The sequence below is a fragment of the Seriola aureovittata genome, chromosome 11 (genome assembly GCF_021018895.1).
Source record: "Seriola aureovittata isolate HTS-2021-v1 ecotype China chromosome 11, ASM2101889v1, whole genome shotgun sequence".
In the NCBI taxonomy this organism is placed as follows: domain Eukaryota; kingdom Metazoa; phylum Chordata; class Actinopteri; order Carangiformes; family Carangidae; genus Seriola; species Seriola aureovittata.
In genome coordinates this window covers 21,628,315-21,646,266 of record NC_079374.1, presented here as the reverse complement: position 1 = coordinate 21,646,266, position 17,952 = coordinate 21,628,315, and the positions used below count along the sequence as shown (strand labels likewise).

Genomic DNA, 17,952 nt, shown 5'->3' with positions numbered 1-17,952 from the left:
AACACTGATTTTTATGTATTCTTTATTTCTATATATGGAGAATAATGAATAAAAAAAATCAGGTTCAATCAAATGATAATTACATAATCTTATTGCCGGGAAGATGCTGCTTTATGTCCAGCCATGACATATCATGCTAATACAAATGAAAAACCAAATATTCAAATCATTGTCCTCACGTTTCTTCACATGCATTGTATAACAGCTGTAGTTGTGGGACAATCCAGGCACTGCTGGATGCCATCCAGTCACTGGAGCTGTAAAAACACACGTCAATCCATCTCTAATCACAGACTAATCAGCCGTTTAATCAGAGATCCACAGAAAGGGAACTTGAGCTAGCTTTCCACACTACTGAGCTGCATGGATTTTTCTGGCCCGGGTTTGCACATAACCCGATGTGAGCTCATACACAAAAGGGTTTTTGAATTATTACAGATGGCTGACAGGCATGCATGACTGACCAACCAAAATACCCTCCAACAACCACACAAGGGGAAAAAAAGGCTCTTGTAAAACCAAGAAACAGGGCTATTTTTAAACTCGGAGCCTGCAGTATGAAAAACAGAGACAAGGTCAAACATAGAGAATTAGATCTTAATTAGGATTAATCAGAAACACAATATTGGTCTTTGGATTTATTGGAAAACCCATTGTACTATATTGTGATCCTGTATTTATGCAAGCCCAGTGGTTACCCTAGCAGTAAGAGCCCTGAATCAACATATAGCTCATATGGAAACACAGTAAATGAGAAAAATGAGCATAGTGCACTGTAAAAGTGAGAACACAGAGACATGTAATGAGGACTCTAAAGAAATGTAGCAGGCGACAGGGATTAATAAGCAGGAGAAAAACATCTATTTTATGCCAGAAAATATTTTCTCCTCTGAGAATTTGTGTGCGATTGTTTACACATTAAACGAAAATAAAAAATGAAAGAACGCTGAAGTTGTTTTTCAAGTGTTTGTCAGAGTAGTTGTGTGTGTGTGTGTGTGTGTGTGTGTGTGTGTGTGTGTGTGTGTGTGTGTGTGTGTGTGTGTGCGCACGTGCGTTCGTGCGTGCGCTAGCGTGTGCGCGTGTGTTAGAGGCTTTGCTAAGCTACTGCCACTAAACACAGTAATGTAATAATGTGCCACATTTAGCCAACTAACCCAGCAGACAGAGCGGACGGATGAGCTGATACAGCCCACAGGGTCTGCTGCTGCTGAGGTTGGCAGATGGATTGACTACAGCAAAAGCATCATTAATAGACTCCATACATATTTATAAACAGCAGATTATCTCAAGTTGTTGATGTTAAAGTTTGGTTTTTTTGTGCTGTTGTGGAGCTCTTGTTTTCCATGTTTACTTTTCTTTCAGATAATAAGTAGTGTTCTTAGTTTCAGCTTGTTGTATTAATAACAAATAAGAACAACTGTAGCTTCACAGCTTGTCAAAGTCCAAGTGATATTGATGGACACATACTGTATCTTGGGTTGCACCTCGTCCTGCAGAACGAGCTCGTAAACAAACTCTTATTCCTCCTTCTCGCTCACGTGGCCTCTGACTTCAATGTACAGTACTTTGATATAAATATGGACTGCAAAGAGGAAGTGACTAATTGTGACTTCAGTTGGACATTCAAATTGTTCTTATGAGGATAAACAGCTATGATCAAGTTGTATTTTATAATTACTGTGGTCATTGGATTAAAATTTTTTTTTTTTTTTTTTTGCCACAAGGTATTTTATGTTATAATGGCGGCAGAAAAGTTCACTGTAGAGTCTCAGACAAGCAATTAAACTGTCACTTTGTTTGTTCAGAGATGTCACTGGCACCAAGTAATTGGACATAACAGCTGAAAACCAAAATCCTTTATCATTCTCTATTTTCCTCTCCAGCAGTTTTATAATTGCCCCATATTTGAATGTAAAAATGGTGCCAGTTATAGTTGTAGCGTAAGGGAACGAAATAGTTACTCAACGTGTTGGGCGCCAGACAGGAGAATAAGAAGAACAATCCCAATCCTGTCATTTTTTTAAAATTAACATATAAGTAACTTGGCAACATAACCCAGTTGGTCTATTACCCTAACTACAAAAGTAAACCACATGAGAGAAATAAACACCATTTACCAAAGCATCTTCATCAATTAAATTCCATTGGAGCCAAAGCATAATCAAAACGATCAAAGCACTTCAATCAAAATAAGAGTATAAGTCTAATTCAAAGTCAGACAGTTTTTTTTTCTCCTTTTTTAACCGATTGTACAGGTTAATCCAAACAATATATATATCCAATATCCGTATAAGAAACAGAAATAAATCACATTTAAATACAGTTGCTAAGCTAAATCAAAAGTCCTTTAAATAGTTTCTGGTATAGTGATTGTTGTGAGTCGTGTGTTAATGAGTGTGAATAGGTTAATTAACCCAGGCGGGGAACAGCTTCCGAGCATATCCAAGGGAAGACAGACAAACCAATCACACTACGGGGATCAGCACACTTCCTATGTCCAGGATTGTTTAGGGTGATCCATGAAAATCAGGCCGGTTCTTTTGTACAACTGCCACTCTTGTTACTTTTATGTAGTCCCCTGTTTTTTTTAAGAGGTTCAGTAGATTGTTCAGAAACTGGATTGAGTTTCTTAAGTTATCTCCTCCTTGTAACTCTCACTCCTCTCTGCTCCCCTCCATGCTGCTTTTTGTCAGACATTTTCCCTTCCCCCGGCTCACAGGTGTGTCTCATTTATCTCCTCTCCTAGCCTTCTTCCCTTTCCTTTCCTTTTGGGAGGCAAAGGCCTATGCTGCTCTTTGTTTTGTTTTTCATGCCCTTTCTGCCACACAGCGAGCACCTCTTTCTGCTTATTTCCCTCTAAATAGTTCCTTTAACATGAAACACCAACGGTACTTTCTTTGACCACACACCATCAGCTTTACAGGTGCAGAGTGAATCTCTGCACATCCTCCCAGCACAGGCAGTGACCTGGGTGGCATGTGTATTATTGAGGAGTCTGTGACACTCTGACCCCATGTAGCGGCTCCCAGGCCCCTGAAGCTATAAAAACTTTAGTGAGCGCTTTAACGGCTGAATGAGAAAATATCATGATGGAAATAGAAGATGGAGAGTGAAATAAGGATTTATGGTTAAGACTGTGGTCAAGTGCTGGCCAGTTAGTGCTTTGTGCTGTTGGGCACGGTGTGGTGTGCTGTCAGGCTGGCTATGAATGGTCATATGATGGCCAACTGTGCTAACAGTTCAAACAACTTGATAGCTGCTTACTAACCACAACTCAGCTTGTTCTTGCTTCTGTTGACTAATCTGATGTAGATGGTTTGTGGAACCGGACCTCAGTTGTCATGGTTACAATAATAAACACACGGACTGTAACAACATCGCCATGTTTACTATAATAACAGTCATGGCTTGGTTAGGTTTAGGCACTAAAACTACTTGGTTAGGTTTAGGAAGAAAGATCGTGATTTGGGTTAAGATAAGTACTTCCTCAACAGACAATCTTTGTTGTCATGGTTACAATGATAACGATCTGGTTAACTTTGTCGGTCATGGATGATAGAAACAGCAAAAACTACTGGTTTCACATGGGAATCAATTACCAATCCCCTGTGTCATATCCCTGTGTTTTGTTGACCCATCCATCCACTACAACCTCCTCCTGACATGAACTTTACAGCTTTTTATGCTACGTAATTTTTCTTTTGCTCCAGTCATAATTACTACGGCCACCAGATGTCACCTAACAACAAAATGTAACTATAGGTCATAATAGCCTGCTGAACAAACGACCTATGGACTTGGTTTTTTTACAGGAGGACAGTCTCAATCTCAGTCTGTTTCCTACTTTATTTTTTATGAGTTGTAAAGTTATAATTATGAGACACAAATGTGTTATATTTTATGCACCAATTTGGAGACACATGTCAGACAATGGATTAAAATGCTGAACCTGAGTGTTCAAGCAGTGCCAGCATCATGCTGGAAAATGTTCAAATTGAACTGAGATGGTGACATGTTATCATTCCCATCTCCAGCTGGATGTCCACATCTTTCCCTCTGCCTTCCATCTGCATTAGTCCACGCATCATATTTTCCATCTGCAAAGTGTCTTGTGTGTACCTGAGCGCTGGTGGAGCAAAATGATTCATTTCAACAACATTCTTCTTCTGAATTATCACACACCTAACCGCACAGATCAGATGCGCGCACCCGAAGGGTTTACTAACAAAGCCCACATGTTTTTCACAGCAGAGCCAGGACCAGAATAATTTCATCAGTCTCAATTGAAGATAGATCAGTGTCAACAGATCGACTGTGCCCTAGAAACTCCCTACATCCACACAGTTGTGAGAGTATTAAAAATGTATTAGAGTTTCTCCCAAGCTAGGTTTCTCATATGTATAAATAAATTTCACTGTCTTATACAGCAAACAAGGAACTGCGGTTGTCTATTCTTTTCTGAAGTGATTGCTTTCGCTAATAATAAAACCTTTCTACTGTTGTTCAGGGTAAAATGGCTATAAATACTTTTCTAAAAGCTAGTAAGTCGTGCTGAGGTGACATTGCACCATTAGTGTTGCCGTGTCACCACCCTGGGCATTGTGGCTGGAAGTAATTAGACAAGCCTGACGTTACACACTCTATTGATTCATTGAGCTGCACATTTAAACATGACTTAGTATGCACTGGGTGTATGGTAATACTGGAGCCTGTGATTGCATGTAAACAATTTTCTGCTAAGGTTCACCACCGTGGTTTTACCACAGCTGGGGTGAAATACCTAAACGCACCAGTACTTTTCCACACCTTAAAAGTAATAATTTTGCTTGTTTTAGTCCATTTAGTACTTTAATGTATTCTTCCTGTCTTGCAGACAGCTGTTGGTTTCCACTCCATATTAAAATCTATTGGCAGACGCTTTAAACTTGGCTGAGTGCTGTACTCCATCACCGCAAGCATCAAGTCTTTTCAATCAGCACTTAAACTGCATTAGCATGCAACATCAAGGTAAGACTTTGATGTTCACTGTGACAGATAAAACAAATGGAGAAACTTCCAAAAGTCTGTAAACTGATTATCAGACTTTTCAGAAACAAGGATGGAAGAAAGAATACATTAAAAAATCTGAAAATCTACAACATGTATTTAAAAAACTGCAGGAAAGTAAAATTTTCATAATTAGTAGTTAAGGAGATAAAATATTGCAAGAACACTGGTGGGGTCCTTTAAGGGTCTCTACAAGCAGCATGGGGAGACATGTTGTGAAATTGATTTAGGAGGTTATATAAAGCATGTAATAAACTGAAGGATCTTTGAGTTTATCGGTGGACTTCAGTAGTTTCACTAACGATGATGGCATCATCCAACAATTTCAGATACTGTGAATATCAAACCATTTTGCTGTGAATGCAGACATTTTTGTTAATATTTTCTCATCTATATATACCTGTGAAAACGTGTCAAGGTAGGAAAGCACAGGTGTAAATAGGCAAGATTTTAGCTGGCACCCCCCTTGCATCACAGTCAGTTTCACTACCAGTGTTCATACACAGAAACTGCATAGCTTTGTCTCCCAAGATTTTCTTTCCTTTTAAATAGAAAATAACCCATAAAATAAAAACCGTATTAGAAACAAGTCACATAAAATAAATTATAAATACAATATAAATAAGGCATTGCACAAAACAAGATATTAAAGAAACCAGTGAAGACATTAAAAATTATTGCACAAACAAAAAATATTAACTGCAAATGTAATATGCATAATGTAGCTGCATAATGTGTTCTACAGCACACATGGGCAAGTTTTATCTGGTGCTGACAATCCGCTAGTGTCTCGCTTTCATATTGAGTCGATCCAGCCGTCTGTGTTCATGTCTGCCAAGGGGAAAGGTCTGCACAGTGTCCCTACTCAAGTGATTAGGTGATTACATGGTTACATTTTTGTCTCCATTTGGTAGGTGAATCTCGTACTGACACAGATTTACTAAACTCAGTGAAACAGCTGTATTCACAGTGTGTCTATATGTATTTTATATATCAGATATGTTTGAATTTTATAATAATGTGGGTGTTTAAAACCTTTCATTTAGGGTTGGGGTGGAAATATTTGGAGATTTCACCTAGAAATGCCTCTACTACAATCTCTCTAGTTTTGCTCTGCATCACTATATCAATATCAATTTATGTAATGTCCAGATGTGGTAGTATGGTACAGTAGAGGTTTTGGGCTGGCCCTGCATAATTACAAAGGGATATTCACTCTGAAAGTGTCATTTTTGTTAGGCGAAAATAAAAGTGTTCATTTATGCTGTGCGCCATCTTCATTTACTCATAGCCAGTAACATCTGAGCTGATATTTACACCTCTTGATGAATCTCACAAGTGTTACCTTTCTTTTGACAGATTAAGAAGATTGCAGATTATACATGTAGACATCAGCCTAGATGTTACTGGCTAGTAGTAAATGAAGATGGCACACAGCATAAATGAACAATTTCATTTCAGTTTAGTAACTCTGTGTGAAAAGCAGGGCAAACGTGGCTAACCGGATGTCAATAAAAATGTATGACACAGCCAGCAGGTGAAAACAACACCTGAATAAGCATAACGTTAATATTTCCAAATTTCCCTGACGAATTTAAGGTGGGAGTGGGAGGTGACGTCATCTATAGCTATTTATTGATTGGCAAACCACGTTACTCTTGTCCAGAAGTAAGCGAACAAGTTAACACTCTGCTCCAACAACAGGTAACTACCAATGCAACAGACTATCTTAATTTCATCACGTTACTGTACCTTTGTCTTTTTCCTGTTTTTTCTCCTCTCCCTTTCTTCTTTTTCTACCCTGGGCGCCAGAGAGCGTTGGTCGTTTGGACATGATAAATGGTAGAACATCTTTTCTGGGGTCATGTCAGATTATTGCCCACCCCCTCCCCACAGAGCAGGTAAAGTGTAACGAGCCTCTCCATTATTTAATAGGCTTGTAGTCATGTTGTTGTGTGGGCTTATGTAATATTTCAAAATAATACTTGTAAATAGTATAAGTAAATAGTAAAAGTTAAACTTTTTTTTTTTCTTGCCTCATTTGCGGTGCCACCTATGGATGACGGCGCCCCTAGCATTCGCCTACACTGCCTATGCTACGGGCCGGAGCTGTAAATAATAAGATGAATGATGTCTGAATTCCATTTAGCTGCTTCAGTTTCAGGGTCCTGGTACTGTGCATGCTGGCTCACTCTCGCACTGTCATGACTTACTGGGACTCTTGAAAAGAGCAGAGCCATTGTTAATGTTTTAGTATCACTTGTACCTGTCTTATTATGACAATTCAAAATGCCTTCTGTGAACAAAAAAAAAGGCTTATTCAAGTAAGGCAGGCTTTTCTCAAAAGTAGCTGTCATAGAAAATGTGTTGTTAAACTACGGAGATGTCACTGAAGTGATTCTCTGTTGATGAACTTTACAGTGACTCACTGATTAGCTCTGTCACCTGCAAGTCAGAGGGACTAATACTCATTTTCAGATTGTGTCATCCTGTCTAATTACCCATCAGCTGTGAATGGGAGTGAGAAGGCCCTGTACTGAGTGGTGAGTCACAGTGTGGTTGCCTGTCTACTGCCTACCACACTTTGAAAAGACCTTTTTCAGACTTTTTTGCTCTATGAAATTTTAAATCATTATCATTTGATATAAACTTCGTAACCCAACACAATATTTGTCATGGTTAGCCCCTGTTAAACCTTTGTATTTATGATTTCCTCTTTTATTTTTAAATCATTTTCCTTGTGTCCAATTACCCATGCCGTCCTTATGTATTTCTCACAGTCTCGCCTCCATGCTCACTATCAAATGGGTTTGCTGCTTCCTGTTCGGTGCTGGAGACGTTGACAGCGTTCATGTCACTGAACGTCACTTTCTGCATGAGCCAAGACTAAAAGCTATTATTAAACATGTTTGATTTTATTGTAACGCCAAGACCAATAAAAGACCGACTTAAGACAGCTCAGACAATCACCTTGCACCAAACGAGACATGATAATGGGAGCGTGCCATAACTCTGGCAAAACTCTCATGATTTTATCTCTGTGTCTGTGACAGTAAAATCACTTGAAAAGTCGTTTAGTGTAAAGCTGGCATGAGGCATGCTGCTGTACCTTTCAGATTGCATGTTGGCATTTGATATGGACACTACAACATATTGACAGCATGCCTTAACGATAACTGCTTGTGGGGCTTGGCGAGTACAGATGCATTAGGCATATCACTAAATAAACATGCAATATCTTAATTGAGTAGCTGGGAGACATTAGGGTATATAATACAAAAATAGGAGATGAACTAAAGCAAATAAAAAACCATGAAAGTATACAGCAGAGGGGGATTTAAGAGGAAGTGAGGGAATGAAAGATGAGGCACACGGTGGCACAGTTTCAGACAGGATAGTTGTCCCCTTTTCTGAAGAACTGTATTTAATTCAAAAATGTTTTAATGCAGAATAAAGGCAGTCGTGAACAGTCACTTCGAGCCTTTTCCTCTGTGGAAGTATAATGGGAGTAGGTACAGTGTATTCTGGTATCTGAGGGAAATACACACAAGCATTTAATAATGTATATACTGCAGTGACAATAAGCGACAGTTCAGTGTAATTGACAGGGCTTTACAGCAGCACATACAGTAGGAGGAATGTGATCACAGGGACATAATTCATCAATTTACTTATGATTTGTGCTGTTTCTATTCAGTAAGAGAGATTTCATACGGAGAGGGAGAAATTAGAACCAAGACACAGTGAAGAACAGTTGAGCTGCTGCTCGGCACAGTGCTGAGTGCTTCATAAGATGGGAGCGGCATATAAACTCAGGCTGATGTGACAGTGGTGAGTGACAGCTGAGGATAGAGGCGAGACCAGAGAGCCGAGGAAACTATAACCTCGTGGTGACAGATATACTGAGAGGTAGGAAGGCACTGTGCACAACTCTCCTGAAACACACACACACACACACACACACACACACACACACACACACACATATAGAGACACGTACACAGACACCAAATGTCATTTCAGCTAAATAAGAAATCCCCAGTGGCAGCTTGGCCAGAATGCAGCTTTTCCTCAAAGGGGGAGCAACTGTCCTGATATTTGACCTTTTCTCCTCAGCTGAACCATTTTTGACATTTCAATCTTTCATTCACTAGTCTTTTCTTTTTTTTTCTTTTCCTGCTTTTTCAGTCGTCTGTGGCGAGGTTTGACACAGAAATTTGAAAATAGTTATAATGCTCTTTGCACAATTGCTGTCCAGTTATTATAGACCAAAGTCTGTGGTTTGAGAAACACTCTGCAGAAGCAAATTAGAAATCAGACAACAATATCTTTTGAATTACATTTACTGTCAGGGACCATGTACTACCAGCTTTAACCTAAAGCAACAACTATATGAGGAGGAGCTTTAAAGCAATTTAGCCACCAGCTGCAGTGCTTTACTTCTGCAGTCCCTGGAGAGATTGACACAAGCACTGCAAAATACAGTCCATACAGAATATAATGTAATATAAAAGTGAAGTTACTCCCATGTTCAGGTTATAATGTTTCATAAAGACATCTACAAATGTAAACCTAAACTTACAGGTATTTGTAAAATCATATTATGACTGTCTAAACAAAACAAATTTAAATCTATTTTTTGAGTTCTCAGTTTATCAGGAGGAGCTTTCAATTATTTAATAGTCTGGAAAGAAAAGGCAGAACTTGACCTTTAAGCTTGGTACATTTGCTCAGAGCAGAGCTGAACAAAGCTCTTGAACAGTGGAGAAGCAGCTTGTGAGTTATTTTAAACACCAGAGAGAAATCTGATAAAAAATGAAGCTGTCAAACTTCAAGTATATAACAGTGGCAACATTGCCCTGCTTTTCTATCCAGCTTTTAGAGCCTGATTCTTAAAGAATGAGGTTGGGGCATCATTTCTCTTGATAACTGGTAACAGTCTATTCATCAAGTTAATTGCTGAGATCTGGGAAAGCTTGTTCCTGCAGAGCACTAAAGTAATACCTGTATTAGATTTTCTTTCTTAACTTAATGTAGAATTTAGAATATAGGCCGGTTTTATTTCATCCTTACTGCTGTAACCAAACGTTTCCTGCATCAAAAATGCATCTACTTGTTCAGTGTCTGACACATGAGCATAAACTAACATGTCATCTGCATATGTAAAGATCTCCAGGTAGATGGAAGATGTACACATTGAAAAACAGAGGCCCGAAAAGGCCATCTCAGGCTTCTGCTGATGACTTCATTATTTATCCAAACACTGGCACAGTCTGTGCAGTACAATTTTATCCCCTTGAGAGTAATAATACTATTTATATTAAGACTACTTAGTTCAAAGTACGGGCTGACCGACAATCAAAGGCCTTACACAAGTCAAGGAACTATGCTCCTATACCCAAATTAGGCTTTTCCAAACCTGGAATGACATAGTTGGCTCAGGCCATGGATGGAATACTACAGGGGCTTAACGGGCACAGGCCCAGGGGCCGGCAGGGTCAGGGCCAGAGCATCAGTTTTAAGTAATTGGTAACATTTCTTCTTGGGAAATCAATTGACTGAAAATATAGCTTCAAAGACACATGAAACTACCACAAAGAAACACAACACAACAACTATGAGAGACAACACAACCACAAAGAGATGTCTCTTGCGTCAGTGGCTCTTGCTCTTATGCTGGAGGGGTGGGGGGGCCTTTTAAGTCTGTACTGAGATGTCCGTTATCTCATAATCTGTCCATGGCTCAGGCACGAAGCTGTGTGAAAGTTTCAAAAGCAGCAGTTGGTGCTTCTCAGGAGCGCAGAGACAATGCTGCTCATGAGACTGGAACAACCTGCAAAGGTCGGGATTCCTCTCCAAGGTAGCTATTACTGGCGAGGAGAGTTATGAGCTCTCGCTGGTAAATGATAACCACACATTTCAGAATGAGGGTTTTATTGTTTTCAGTCAAGTAGGGGGTAGATTTTATGTAATTATTCAATTGTGCTAATTGATGCCAGTAGCTAACTCAAGTTGTACCGGCGATTGTGAAAACCTGTGTTGCCAGATGTCTTTTTAAGTGAGTGCAAAGATAATATTTGCACATGAACAAGAGATCTCTGTTTATGCAAAAATGAAAGCTTTTGTTCTTGACACCGGGTCTTTGTTTCCCTCTCACCCCTCTATATTTTCTCCCTCTCTCTCTCTTTCTCTGTTGTCTCTCACTCATCACAGTTAGCTGTTGGAAGACATTATATAGACCTCCAGATAGAAACAAACAAATCTAAACTGGTCATTTTTGGCTTTTAGGGAACATATTACAATCTCATTTTAGGCATTTAATGTTCTTATCGCATTAAAACTAACAAAGAGGATGGGATTGCAATTGGAGCTAATACATGTGAATGTAAATCTGTTGGCATTTGTGTTTGGATGCCTCTCTCTCCCCCTTTGTGTGTGTGTGTGTGTGTGTGTGTGTGTGTGTGTGTGTGTGTGTGTGTGTATCCTACTCACTCGACTGTGTCCTCCCAGCTACACCAGTGTCTCTGATCGAGCTCTTGCATGTCCAGTTTGAATTTGGCCAGGCAGAACTCCTCGATTGCGTATTCGTAGTGGGGTCCGCATCCCAGCGCCGACACACACTGAGACGCTGCAGAGACAAGGGGGAGGAAAGAGAAAGTGAATGAGGGTCAAGAGAGGACAAGAAGAGAAGAAAGAGAAAAGGGGGAGAGAGAGGAGAGCAAAGAGCAGAGTCAGTGTCGGTGAGTAAGTTTTTCCAATCATTCTAAAATTGGTAAACAGTAGGGTAGGATATGAAAACCTGAGGACGTGCACCATTTTTTATTTTATAGTTAAAGTTTTTGTTGTTTCAAACATGGCACAGAACATGGTACAAAACAGCTAATGAAGGATAAGATGGAGAAAAATAAAGTTTCCCTGAACACAGGGAATCAGTAAGTAAGTATACCAGATAAGTGTTTATATAAAGTGTGTAGTGTGAAAATAAATACACCAGTTCATTTGGTCACAGCTTAGTATTGTCTCACATTAAAGCTTCTAATTATAAAGCATTAACTTATGTTCACACCCACCACCATCCACCCCTTTAATGGCAGGGTTGGCTCTTATTGCTACTCTCCAAAGGTTCCAAGGCTATTGTAAATAAGAGTCGGGTTCCTCTGGAAAGACTGAAAAATGAGGAGTTGACTCCGTTTGTCATAACTGCAGCTTCGGGGCTGTTATACATTAGCTTAATCTATTTGACTTGCCCCATTTTTAGTTCCATTATCATCTTGTGTAAGTGTGTGTGTGTGTGTGTGTGTGTGTGTGCTCATGTGTGCAGTACACAGCCAGTGAGTGAAGCCCACTATGAGCACAAAAAAGTACTTAGGAATGAAAGTGACCGTAAAGGTTGATGTCTCTTTTTGGGTCACCGCAAACTAAGATGTTTCCCCATCTGTTGGACATTACACTGAAACACCATCTGCTATCACACTTTTAGCTATTTCATTACCTTACAAGATCCCCAAAACCACACACACACACACACACACACACACACACACTGAACAGAAGTATTTACAGTGAATTATTTTTTGGATATTCTCTAGTCGTGTCTGTGAGCAGAAGAGCGCTTTAGTTGTTAAAAAGGAGGCTTTGGACTATTATCTCTGGGACTGTGTGTGCTGATAATGAGACAAGGTCAAAAGACCTCCTTGTGCTTCGCCTCATTGAACAGATTTAGTTTTTACTTCAAGGTCTGCTACTGCACTGAAGCTTTAGTGATGTCCCTCACTTGTGAGTTGCTTTAGATAAAAGTAAATAAATAAAATAACAAAATGCATGTCTAATGCAGCAACAGAGGATAAGATAAAATGACACTTTGATGTCTCATGGAGATAAAACCACAGCATTCAACTGATAGTAATGTTCAATAACTACTACAGACATTCTAGCATGCGTTCCATCTTTTCATCTAACTCTCAGCAAGAAAGCAAATAAGTGTATTTTCCAAAATGGCAATTTAAATTATTACAGTCAGCAGCTTTAACCTGTTCCCAGACATCCCCATTTTTCTGCTCAAGCTCAAAAATAATGTACCCAAAATAAAAAGATTCCTGTTCTTCAACCCTTTTAATCACACTCATAACTCTGGTCTCAATCAGTCAAGCAATTATAAACAAAACTCGGGTTTTTGGACTTTTTCTCCACAACAACATGTCTGTTGGACTAAAATGTGGTTGCATTTTGTTTACTGGAATCTCCTGGTGAAATGTAATGTGGTAAGGAGCGACTTTTCTGATGCACGTGCTAACCTGCTGCTAACATGTGGCAGTGATAACATGGGGATCCTGCAGTAATGTGGACAACACAGATAAAACAAAGGCATAAGTTCATATGTTCATGTTTTTGCTGAAAGTAATTAACCAATACTGAGTTATTGTGACACAGATCTCATACTAATATACTCATCACTAGACAGTCAATCATCTCACGCAGTCCTCCTTATCCTTCTCATCCTGATTCCCTGCAGCCTCCACTCATTTTCAACACCTTCTTTCACCTTTTATCAGGTTTATTCTTCTCTCATTCCCACAGGACTCGTCTCACTCTCGTTTTACATTGTAACCTCCTGTTTCTCCTCCCTCTTGCCTCAGAGAATTTATATATATGCGTCTCTATTTAGCCCCCATTTGCCAGCTTCCCCCCACCTCCCTACTCAACCTGAGAGACTAGTGTGTCTCTTTGAGTCTTTCCTTCTTATTCAGAATCATTAATATCAACAGTATCATGTGATGACAAATTCCTGCGTCTATGAGTATGCGTGTGTGAAATTGTGCAGAGCGAAGTTGTGGTAGAAACAGAGATGCATGGGACGATCGAGTCATTGTGTCATTAAGAAGATGTAGCGGGGAAGAAAATAAAATCTGAAATGGGTGATCAAAAATAAACACAAATAGCTTGTTTACATTGCTACAAAGAATCCGCCTCCTGCTGTGAGGAGAGCGGACGAAAAGGTTTATCTCTACACATCTGCACGACTCCAATCAAAGACTGAGATCAGGCTCGAGTGTGTGTTTACGAGAGAGAGACACGGACATAAAGGAAGGTGCAGAAACGATGGGGGGGGGGGGGGGGGGGGGGGGGTTTCTGCAAATCAGATTTTTGTCGTGTCTGCAGTCTCTTTTGGAACACTGAGTCTTCCAAACTAAACAACAAAACAAACAAAACATCACTTTCCAAAGTGACCCACTGGAGCGTTTTATGATCTTGGCGACCCTTTTGGCGGGTCAGCCTTGTTATTCAGTGGCTTTCAATGATCTGCCACCCCTTTGGTTTAAGTTTGGTTCAGTTCAGGCAGCCGCTTTGTAGCTAATGCTGCTTCTAACGACAGTTGACATTATCCACATGGCCACAGGAGGTTGAATATAATGAAAACATAAACACAACCTTGCTGCTAGAAAAGAACATTAATATTGGATGATTCTGTGAAAACATTCAAAGACATTTTTAAAATCTCTTTTTCATAATATCTGCGCATGGCACCAGTATAGCTAAAGGAATAGCTGGGGTAATTTGATGTGGGGTTGTGTGACGTGTGTTATACAGAGTCAGTGTATTACAGTGTGCAGCATATGTTTGCTTATGTGTAGGAATACAGTTCACAAACTGTAGTGTCAAAGGAAAGTTAAAGATCCACCTCAACTGATATTTGCTTTTTCGGGTGGGAATTTTTTTTTTTTAAAGTGACTAAAAAACTTTTTTGTGCTCCTGGCTGCCTGTCCAAACTGGGAGTGTGCTGATCCGAATCTACTGCAGGTAATACACTGACTATAGATAAGTACCTCATACATACCTGTGTCACATAAGCGGAACTATCACTTTAAGGGTTAGGGTTATAAAGCTAAAACTTGGTAAAGGTTAATAAGAGAAGTTGTGACCATTAACAATAAGTTGTGCATTTGAGATTAAAAGCAACACACCTCCTCTGGATACTGGGATGCGTAAATGTAAGGTACTGGAAGAGTTTGAACTAACAGTTTTTCTGGTTAGGACAGTTTCATTTGTAAATATCTTTATAAGTTTATTCGTCTCAACCTGATCAGATCAGAAAATGCTTTAATGTGTCATTCAACGGCACAGGTATCTATTTCAGTACTGGTTCCACCGATGAAAGTAACTGGTCAGTAGTTTTGGTTTGTGATGCTAGGTGTGTTTTTGACCCGTCTCGGTTTGAGACTGCTGCTTTGATGTTATTGTAATAGAGACGGCCACATCATCGAACCCAATCAGACATTCCTGACAATACAACCATGTTGGAAACACACTGATGTTCTCATCTTGAACAAACCAAACTAAGTTTTTTGACTACAAATTTGCTTAAATATTAAATAGAAATGCATAAATTAGGTCTGACCACATGCCTGCTGCTGTTTAAGATAGGAAACCATGTAACTGTTTTAGTTAACGGTTTTAAAATAACCTTGTAATGTTTAAATGTGCAGAACAGCAGTTGTTACAAACATTCTCTACAGCATAATGATGTTCAGAGAGGGAATGTAAAGAAAAGTAAAACATAAAAATAACCTAAATCCCTGGTGGCTGCAGAGACCTCAAGCTGCATGTTCACATAATAAATCCATTCAACGTGAGAGGGCTAATTGAACCGTGCTAATGATGGCTCCATTGTATGCATGTTGATTTGTCAGAAAGCCTGAAGGATGCAAGGTATTACATAATGGTGACAACAGTCACTACAATCAATGTATCAATTCTGCACCAGGAATACAGAAGAGTAGGTGATAGTGATTTTCTTTCACCTTTTTTTTTATCATTTTATCTTTCAGGCAGCAGCAGCAGCATCATAGCCAAAAGCCTATCATCAGGTTGTCTACAAACAAAAATAAATTCAATAAGCGTAACAGAAAATATCTGTGGCTCCTGGTTGTGTGGAGCCTGCGTTTTTTTATGTTCGTAGTCGAATGGAAGAACAAATTTATGTTACAAAAACACCTGTTTCCCTGATCTTTCATCCTGTAACATCACAAAATGTCACAATGAAATATACCCAACAGAAAATGTTTTTTTTTTTTATCTTCAACATGAATCGCCTTGTCCCATCGATAACATGTGTCTCTTCTTGTCATATTAATCTTATGTTCCAGACACCAGTGAGGCCGTGAATGGTGAATCCAGAGGAATGATGATGACTGACTGAACATTTTCCCCATTTTCTCCTGCAACTGTGCATCGATCTGGAGCTGAAACTAAAACTAATGCCGCGTCTCACAGGGTCTCTTCCATTTTTGTCCTTGAGTTTTTTTTTTGTTGGGAAGTTTGTCTTTGTTGTGTCGGGAACATGCTGTGCATTTCTTTAAAGCCCACTGAGACATTGTATGTGATGCTGGGCTTGTGCAATGGCCGATGAACTTGACTCATCTTGACCTGACTCGACCCCATGTGTTACTGCAGCTGCTGTAAATGCAAGCAAGCTCATAGTCAACTTGTCCGGATCAATGATACATTAAATCATACAATGTGTCCTTGCAGTCAATGCATACTGTTACACTCCCCGATGTGTGCCAGGGGATGAGGAGAAGTAACAATTGAAAAAAGCGTTCCGTGAGGAAAGGAAGATAAGGAGGCAAAGCAAAGCGTCCTCCCCATATGTCACCTCCGGACAATCAGCAAAATAGATCCACCTGTGCGCAGCTCATCCTCATCGAGGCGCAACACCCGGAGGGAGAGAGAGAGCAGCACCACCAGACAACCACTCAGGTCGTAACACATACTCATTCTTGGAAGTAGTTAGTGGGTGACCTTCAACCTTGCACATGCTGCCTCCTCTCTCCTCTCTGTGGGGGCCTCTCCCAGAATGCACCGCTCCCGGTGCACGAGCCCACCCGGCAGCCAGCTTCAGGGGGCTGTGTGATTATGTATATGTGCGTGTGTGTGTTTGATGGAATTGGACTATCGATCTATTTATAGGATGTTTTGCTCTCTAATCACCATCAAAATAAACTAAACTCATACAGAATCTAATATAAGAACCCTGCAGCAAGACAAAGGGAGCTGTGTATTAGGAGCTCATTACTGGAAGAATTTCCCCATATTTGCATTTTTTTCATTTGTGCTGACAGAAAAAATAAGTCAGATGGATGAAAGAAGCAGTTACCGTGTCTTTGCATCTAGTGTCTATATTCATCATGTGTTTGTTTATAGTGTTAGAGCTGCACAGCTGCGATGAGAATTACCTGATGCTCAGGGTCATGAAGTAGTAAACTCCAGGTGAATACAAGGTGCTCTAGAAGTTAAACTGGTAAGCTGTAGACAAAGGGAAGCCTCTGGGTTTTACTTCAGGACAATGAATGGCCTTGGAGGCTAAGCCAGCATATCACACAATGAATATACAACGTGCATATTAAAGATGTAGGGAACGACAGCCTTTTTAAAATGGAGGGTATTGAGTTTATGGAGCTATCTATCATGAGATGATCATCTAATTTAAATGACTTCAGAGAGAGACTTATTGGATTTTTTAAATTCAGTGCTTTGGTGTATCCAGGTCTTAATAAGTTTTGAAAACTGGTTCACCCCTGTCATTGTTGCTGATGTTATTGTGTATATTTTTATTATTGAAATTATTACTGTGACTGTTAACGTCTTTTCTACTTAGTCTCCTTGCTGTATATTTATCATGTGATGTTGGTTTAGCCTCTTAAGACCTTTAAAGGTGTAATGCGTAAGATCATGCTACTTGATCCACCTCCATAGGGGCTGCCCCCTATGGAGGTGGATCAAGTAACATTCACCTCTTCGCCCCTGTCCAGTTAATCATGTTGCTATTTTCCCCATGTTCCTTATAATTTATTATTTATATGTGCATTTATTGTTGATAGTTAAAATTGTTGATAGCACTGAAACAAA

At 39.7% G+C, this 17,952-nt stretch overlaps 1 protein-coding gene and 1 long non-coding RNA gene across 2 annotated transcripts in view; one reads left to right on the top strand and one right to left on the bottom strand.

The window, feature by feature from the left end:
• Nucleotides 1-17,952, bottom strand: part of ramp1 (receptor activity modifying protein 1) — a 63,511-nt gene that overhangs the window by 12,437 nt on the left and 33,122 nt on the right. Inside the window, exon 2 of the mRNA XM_056388662.1 lies at nucleotides 11,539-11,674. Coding sequence (XP_056244637.1) covers nucleotides 11,539-11,674 — 136 coding nt within the window. The remainder of the gene's footprint in view (nucleotides 1-11,538; nucleotides 11,675-17,952) is intronic.
• LOC130177180 (uncharacterized) lies at nucleotides 11,688-16,574 on the top strand. Its single transcript, XR_008828978.1, has 2 exons — nucleotides 11,688-11,786; nucleotides 16,191-16,574. It is a non-coding gene; the product is annotated as an uncharacterized LOC130177180 (long non-coding RNA).